Genomic DNA, 7,624 nt, shown 5'->3' with positions numbered 1-7,624 from the left:
GCTAGTTTTTCTTGGTTTTTTTCTTTGCTGTTGTCAGTGAGGATAAGGTCTTGGTTTTTTTTTTTTTTTTTTGTTTAATACTGTTTTGACTTTTTTTAAAATAAGTTCTCCTTGTGTAAGAAACAGTTTTTCATTGCAGACCCTGTTGGTGAAAGCTGTTTGTGCGCACAATGAAGCGCATAAATTCTAGTGGTTTTATTGGTCAACGTTTTGTTTGCCAGTAAGTAGTGGTAAATCGCATCTGGGTAATAGTAGCGCACTATGTTTTCCGTAATTTTCTCACAAGGTAGTAGCTGGGTTTCTTTTTCTCTGAAATATGCCTAGATTTAGTTTTTGAATATTTAACCTAGCTCGTTCATCAAGTAGATGTATTCTGACTTCACTGTTTTTCTTCCCACTCTTATTATTCAAATGGTGCGCTATTTCGAGTTCGATTGGTTGATCTAATCTTGTTTGTATAAGAGCCTGAAAGTATGAATGCTTGTGTGTTATAGCTATATTTGATGAAAATCAATGTGTGTAAGTAAGCGTGCGTTTTGATGTACGCTTGTGTGCATACACGTGTATGTGTATGTTTATGTGGTATGTGTGTGTATGTGCGTGCGAGTGTATGTGTGTTTGTGTGTTGTGCGTACTTGTATGTGTGTGTGCGTATGTGTATATGGTATTCGCGCATTTAAACATTTTGATAAAGTTTTCTTTCTATTTTTTATGCGCACATTTCTATCCAGATCATATGTCGTCATTTTGGTCACTTTACATTTGTTTTCTAAGTTAACAGTAACTGACTATGTGTTTGTCGTTTCACGTTCGCATCTCAGACATTGGTTTTAATGTAGCATGAAATTTCAGAGTTTTCTGGCATAAAGTACTTTACAAGCTTACACGTCTTGGCTGCAAAAAACCAAACATTTACTGAAAATTTCCAAAGAATGCCTGAGAAAGCGTGAGACGTCGTAAGTGTCGTTAATGGAGAACCAGCACGCTGTTCATCTAGGGTAAAAGAATTGTATTTATTCGTCTGCTACTGCAGCGTTTAAAAATTCATTAATATTTGCAATTTCAGTTTTTTCTAGACTAAAATTGTACAGTATTCAATGAAAGCGTGTCTGGAGTTGGTTTGCAGTAAAAAAATTATTTTTGATAAGTTCACGGTGATATTGAACTGGACCCGAAATTTCGTTATCGGGGATATACTCAGTTGGTATGGATCATGCATAATCTGCTGTTATAGTTTTATGTAATCTGTATTAGTATATATCAAGTGGGTCCATAATACTTTGTAACCTCTGACTTCGTTTTTCAACGAATCGTATGTTCTAAATTTTTTGCAGAAAGTAATTAACACGGAACTATTGTACATTTGTTTTGTTTGCTAAATCTATCAACATTTTTTGTCTATTCGATGTGTCGCTACTACCAAGCACTGCTTTTTTCCCGCGCGCTTGGAAAATTGTTCTCATCCTCGAACATTTTTTATATAATGTGTGGAATATTGTTGCTGTTCACATGTTTTAGCCATAAATACGAAAATTTTTAAGTCTGAATTATGAACTCTTGCATATTAGAGAAGAAACAGCATTCTACGTTTCCGATAAATCTATGCAGCATTAATTACTCCGTTCTTACGCTTGATTTCCATGTTTTTCCATGAAATAAGGCTAGGTTTTTGAATTGTGAACACGGGATATTTCTGTTTTATACTTCAAGATTACCATAGCAAGAGATGTCTGTTACACATTTTTGGTACAATTTATTTTCCCGGCGAATACATTTTAGAAGAGCACCGCTTATCAATATATCGTTGTTTTAGTAGAGATTCCGTATCTTCAAATCGCTGATTCAATTTTTGCGGAAGATTGGGAATCCAAGCTATGAATTTTAATCAAATTTTCATGGCAGAATTGTGTTACGTATTGCACAGAATTTATTTATTCGCTGAAGGTAAACAGGTTGTTGATGGAGGAAGGAGGAACGTGTTGTAGGAACGGTGTGTCGAACGAATAGCTCGGATTTTAGAATATCGCGTTTAGAGCTGTTTTCGTTTTTGAAATAAAAATTTCCCACCTCTACGTCTTTACATTCGTTCTGTGAACTCCATTATGAGCTCTTTCACGACGAAAGGGTAGCTAATTACAATCCATATACAGCCTAGAATTTGTTGTGACTCGTTGCCCTGGAGGGAAGTTTGCACATTGGGTTCTTCATGCAGGTATATGTTGTAATAGATGGTGTTTTGGAGATTTCCTGCTCTATAGCTTTATATATATATATATATCATATGTATATATATATATATATATATGCATATGGTTGCCAGTAGATAAATCGTTGGGAGGTCGTAGGGGATGGGATTGTACACTTATATTCGCAAGGGGGTGTTATGCTAAATTAAAAATGAGTCGTTCGGGTTGTCTTCAAATCTTCGTTCTCTTAGAGGTGTGGGATGGTAGTAGTCACCGATTTTTCCTTATTCAAGTACCACTATTGCTGAGAATGCCATGTAGTTTCAGTTGTTCTTCATTTGCTCCGTGCTATAACTCCTGTGATACCACTGTCTAGGGATTTCTTTAACCTGACTTCTTAGTCCTCCAAATTAAAAAAGCCTCAATAGAATTTGAGTGTGGAACTTCGGAGCAATTACCACAACTTTTGATATCAGAGAAATTTTTTTCTATTCGCCATAAAACTGGATGGTGAGGCTTCCGGAGAACACTGATCGCTAGTGCTTGTAAAATCTCATTTTATAGCTTGACGGTTTGAGGATAATATACTTCAGCGGGAGGGAAAAGAAGAGGAAGTTTTAGGGAGTTATTACTTCTAAATCTCTCGAACGTTAGGAGTTTCCATTGATTGCTGCATTCCATACTCCAAAAATTGCGTAAACGTCGGATTTAACGATCTGGTAGGGAGAAGATATTTTCATAATATAGTATTACCATTTTTGTATTCCCCGACGATGTGAAAACCGTAAGCTTAGTCCACATAATCTTAACAAGTCTTATACAAACAATATTTCAGGAAGCAAATAATACAGATTACGCGACTGAGATGCTAAGGATGAGAATTGATTGTTCCTACACCGCATTAGTTCATCCTATAGATCAGTAAGAACTTACAAACCTATTTTTACACCTGAAACCATGCTATTTTTAGACCCATGGATCCTCCGTTGGGTCTCTGCACTATGAATTCATTTTTATTTTTCAAAAATCTAAAGCGTTTTATCTTTGGAAAAAGCATTCCTCCTGAAACTGCATTACAGGGTGCATCTGCAAGCAGGGAAATTTTCCTAGACCTGAATACCTATACGTATTAGAATTTATGGTCATATGGAATTTGGAATTTTCACAAACAGGTTAAACAGATGATGTGTTGGAAGAACACAAACATCCGTAATGACTAAAAGAATTTCCTTTTTCACGGGACTTATTTCTGATAAGGTATGGAAAAATTGGTGCGAAGAAATACATTTAAAAAATCTTTTCCAGGATAAACTGTATCTATATCGGACAATAAGATAGAAAATACATCGGTAAGATTCTTCACAAATGTGAAAAAAAAATTTTAAGGTGCATATGATCCAGATCCTTGTACACAATATACACGGATTGGAATGCTACACATCGAGTAATTCGATTTCACTCAAACTTTTTAAGTAATCTGAATATCATCACGAGTGAATTTCACTTGAAAATTTTCAAATAATGTGAATATCATTACGAGTGAATCTAATGCAGAAATTAAAAAAGGAGTAAAGATTTTCTGGCATCCCATATAAATAACTTTCTTGAAACAAAACTGATAAAAAAGCTTTAACTAATGAGAAAATTTTTGAAGGCAATGAGTTTTATTTCGTAGAAGAAAGACAGTTACAGATGATGCCCCGAAAATTCGAAGTTTTCTCCAAATGTGGAATTATTTATAGTAGCTGAAGAAAAGGGAACTTCGATAGAGAACGGTTTTTCCCATAATTAATGAGTTTTAAGTAAGCCATCCAGTTTTTGCAATGATTATAAAAAGCAGAAACTATGCAGAATAAGAAAATAAAAGGACCCGAGACTTTTATGGGTATCGGCACAAGTAGGTGGTAAAGAAAGAGCATTACGAATTCTTAATACAGCAATTTTTATGGAAGAGTGAAATATGTCTCGCTGAAAGATGTTGTCACTACTCCTACTTCGATACTGAATAGTCTGGAATAGTGTCCTTGTCACAATTATTCCGCACGCGTTTGCTGATCATTCTGGACGTATTCGTGAAGGATCTGAGGTAAGCAACAGTACAAGAATCATGAAGAATCATCAGTAAAGCAAAGACGATTCTTGCTTCAAACTTCTCACGAAATAAATCGACTGGAACTATAAGCTCAAAAGTCGAGTTCCAAAACCACATAAACTTACTTTTACTATCTCTTCTAAATCCAGTACTTCCTTATGCTCTCTTTCATACCGCTCCTCAGCTCCCTCCAATTGCTTTTTCAGTGCCTGGAACATCAAGTATACTGCAACTTATGCAAACATGAATCTGTTATCATAATATAAAACATCTCCGTCGAATGAATGAGTGGAACGACTGCATACACCAAATTGCATACGATTGCATACACCTGCATACACCAAGCTCTTGCACACCAAATTTTACATTTGAAAATAAAAACAGATAGCGCTATAAAAACATACCTGAATGAGTTCTTCTTTTTCATGTAGCGAAGAAACTAAAGCTTGTTCGTTAATTATACTTGATCCAAGGCAACTTGAATCACCTGAAATTTCCAAACATTAACTATTGCTTAGAACATAGATGACCCTTACTAAAATCATGTGTTTCATGCTGTTTCATGCAACAACCTCTAAGTTTACAAAGGATTGAATTAAAATGGAAACTGCACTTCATGGCTGAAATTATATTTAAGTGTTTCAGATACTGTAAAATATTATAAAGTGAGTCCAGTTACTTCCACAGTAACAGCTTACAGGGATTCTTTACACAACGGTTCACAAACTAAACAATCACAAAAGTGCATAGTATAAAATACATAAGTATAAAATACATACCGCTACTCTGAAGCTGTACAATTGTGGTTTGCAAAACTTTGATAATGTCGTCACGCTCAATTTTGCTGGCAACCTCCGCGTCTACTTTTATCCTGAAATTTGGTAAAAGTTCCGTAACAAGTCTGCTGTTAGTTGCTGTAACGGTAATAAACAGCACGAATTCGAAATACTAAAAAATGACTTGAAATACAACTAACCTGCATTCACTGAGAACGCGCTGAGTCTCTTCCAGTTCCGCACCGAGCTGAATTTTCTGCGCAATTTCTTCATCCAGTCTACGGCGCAACATTTCAATCTAAATAAGAATGTTACTATAATTTTCGGAAAATATATAGACGGATGAAACTAGGGACGAAGAAGAGACAAATAGAAAAAGCTTATCTGTTCGTTCTTTTTTTCGCATGCTTTACGTAGTAACTCATTTTCCTGCTTAGCTGACTGCTGTGCAGCTTGATAATCAGCTCGAATCGACTCAACTATATTGATTGGGTCTTCTGTAAATTCAGCTACAAAAAAAGTTTCCCTTTGATTCTCGACTTGAATATCCCATTGAGGTACGGAAATGCATCTACTGGCTAGTATTGAATGACAACAGACACTTATCGAAGCTAGCCGGAAGGAAAACACATCTCCTGCTCCTGTTCGCTTAAGCAAAAAAAATAACATTGTAGAAAGGCTTTGAAAGGACTATTTAACATTGGCTTTATAAGTTTCTTTCGAAAGGACCATGTACTATTTTTTCTAGGCGCTGCAAACAACTGACCAAATAAGGACAGTAATTATAGCAATACAAAAACCATCAAATTCGGATTTCAAAGAATAATTTAGCTTTTCTGTAAGATTACCGTGGTAAGGATGCACCGAAAGATCTGTACTATCAATTAATGATGTTTTAATAACGTTTTGCGTGAGAATATCGGTGTTTCGACCAACGTCATCACCTGACATCAAATTTAAACTGTTGTTCGCTAGAGGTGTGCTCTCATCAACCACTTTATTCGAGATAGTAGTTGCACTAGCGCAGTTTTCGGCAATGGTGCCATTACGGTTACCAATTTCTATATCATACAAAGGTATTTCTGATCCAGTTTCCAATGACACCGAACGCAGTGTATCACTCAAACTACCAATTACCTGAAACCGATAAATTTGAAATTTGCAAAAGAAGCAATTCTGAAATGCATATTAGAGTACGATTACCGAAATCACATCACAATGAACTGCGTTATGAGACCATGCAAAAACGCACACGTGGTGGTAGAGAAACTGATTACTGAAAAAGTGAATTTGGGAATTTGCACCTAAGACAATAAAAAGGAATGAGTTCAACAAAGCCTGACACATCATGATGACTTGGAAGTGGCGTATTGTAGACAAAGAGTGGAATGCCTTCACAAAAACTGCATGGAAACCAAGAAAACAAAATTAACTGTGCTGACTAAGAATGAATCAACGAAAATCCACTTAATGCGTAGACAGATGGAACTGGATGCTGCTACTTCCCGCATTACTCCAACCAATCTATCCATCTGGTAAAGTTGGAGCACAATATTGTCTGACGAGGAATCACGCAACCACTAAGATAAAACAAAATATCCAAGATAGTCTTGATAGTACGAATCTACTTATGTAAGAAAGTCAGATTCTTACCATCTGAATATCATAATGTATGTGGTATGCTTTACGTAAGCCAAAAAGGCAATGTAGTGTTTAATAGACAATGACTTTTCTAAAACTCTCCTTGAGTACTATAATTTCGAAACGAGCAAGCAACTACAAAATGAGACGGAAAAAAAGGATCTCCAAGGCTTGAGTTTGGACGCATCTCAAGAGGGTTATACGCTCTAATACTAGACCTCGAAATGTTCCGAAGTCATGGAATAATTGAAAGAGTGCTTCAATACTTCATGACATAGCCTAAATTTTTATAGTGGAAATGAAATGACGATGTAAGGAAGTCAAACCTCAAAATCATCATCGACCAGAGAATTGATATCGTAGCTTGTAATACCATTCTGTGCATTAAGGTCAAGATGTCTTTGACACATATTATTGGCGTTCATTCTATATTATGGACGTTACCTAAATCACTTTCATTTACCTTCTGAATCACACATAGCGCAACGTTAATCTGAATTATGAGGTAAAGAACAATAATATCATGAATATGAACAAAAATGTAAATAGACAAAAGCAATCAAACAAACAAGGAACTGGGATTAATTCAGAATTTAAAGAATTTTGCTCCAGTTGAGCGGTATTGCTGCCAGACAATCTCTTGAAATAGCATCATTTACACCAAACGCTTTTGATGCAAGAATGGAATTCGGAAAGATTTGAAAAGGTAGGTACGGATTAGTATTTGTTTGACTTATTTATTTTCTACTTCTGCATTCATTGTTTACATGTTAAAGAATGATATTAGTTAATGATTTACGACAACTGAAAACGAATATTATAGTCTTTAATTTTAGGTGTATAAAATTGATATACATGTTGCAAAACTTGTTGACAGTTTACTTCGATTTTTTTTTTAAATTAATTCCTTACATTTACAACAAAGCAGA

The 7,624-nt window shown here is 35.4% G+C and overlaps 4 protein-coding genes across 4 annotated transcripts in view; 1 reads left to right on the top strand and 3 right to left on the bottom strand.

The window, feature by feature from the left end:
- Window positions 1–1,641, top strand: part of LOAG_12981 (hypothetical protein) — a 5,431-nt gene extending 3,790 nt beyond the window's left edge. The window contains exon 8 of the mRNA XM_020448629.1: window positions 140–1,641. The gene's annotated coding sequence lies outside the window, so the exon portion shown is untranslated. The remainder of the gene's footprint in view (window positions 1–139) is intronic.
- On the bottom strand, window positions 96–746 carry LOAG_10932 (hypothetical protein; the record flags this gene model as incomplete). Its single annotated transcript, XM_003146455.1, has 3 exons — window positions 96–309; window positions 347–465; window positions 636–746. The coding sequence occupies 3 exons, from the start codon at window positions 744–746 to the stop codon at window positions 96–98; spliced, it is 444 nt and encodes a 147-aa protein (XP_003146503.1).
- A 2,578-nt stretch (window positions 1,642–4,219) lies between the features above and the next one.
- Window positions 4,220–5,346, bottom strand: LOAG_16875 (hypothetical protein; the record flags this gene model as incomplete). Its single annotated transcript, XM_020449530.1, has 5 exons — window positions 4,220–4,267; window positions 4,404–4,487; window positions 4,683–4,765; window positions 5,058–5,149; window positions 5,255–5,346. The coding sequence occupies 5 exons, from the start codon at window positions 5,344–5,346 to the stop codon at window positions 4,220–4,222; spliced, it is 399 nt and encodes a 132-aa protein (XP_020306919.1).
- A 56-nt stretch (window positions 5,347–5,402) lies between these two features.
- On the bottom strand, window positions 5,403–7,146 carry LOAG_16874 (hypothetical protein; the record flags this gene model as incomplete). The annotated part of the gene is made up of 3 exons (XM_020449529.1): window positions 7,022–7,146; window positions 5,903–6,191; window positions 5,403–5,551 (listed from the first exon to the last, which is right to left on the bottom strand). Exons 1-3 carry the CDS (start codon window positions 7,118–7,120, stop codon window positions 5,403–5,405), a joined length of 537 nt encoding a protein of 178 aa, XP_020306918.1. The 5' UTR covers window positions 7,121–7,146.
- Window positions 7,147–7,624: the final 478 nt, after the last annotated feature.

The sequence above is a fragment of the Loa loa genome (assembly GCF_000183805.2).
Source record: "Loa loa unplaced genomic scaffold supercont3.25, whole genome shotgun sequence".
In the NCBI taxonomy this organism is placed as follows: domain Eukaryota; kingdom Metazoa; phylum Nematoda; class Chromadorea; order Rhabditida; family Onchocercidae; genus Loa; species Loa loa.
Note: the sequence above shows the minus strand (reverse complement) of the source record. Positions and strands in the feature narration are given on the sequence as shown.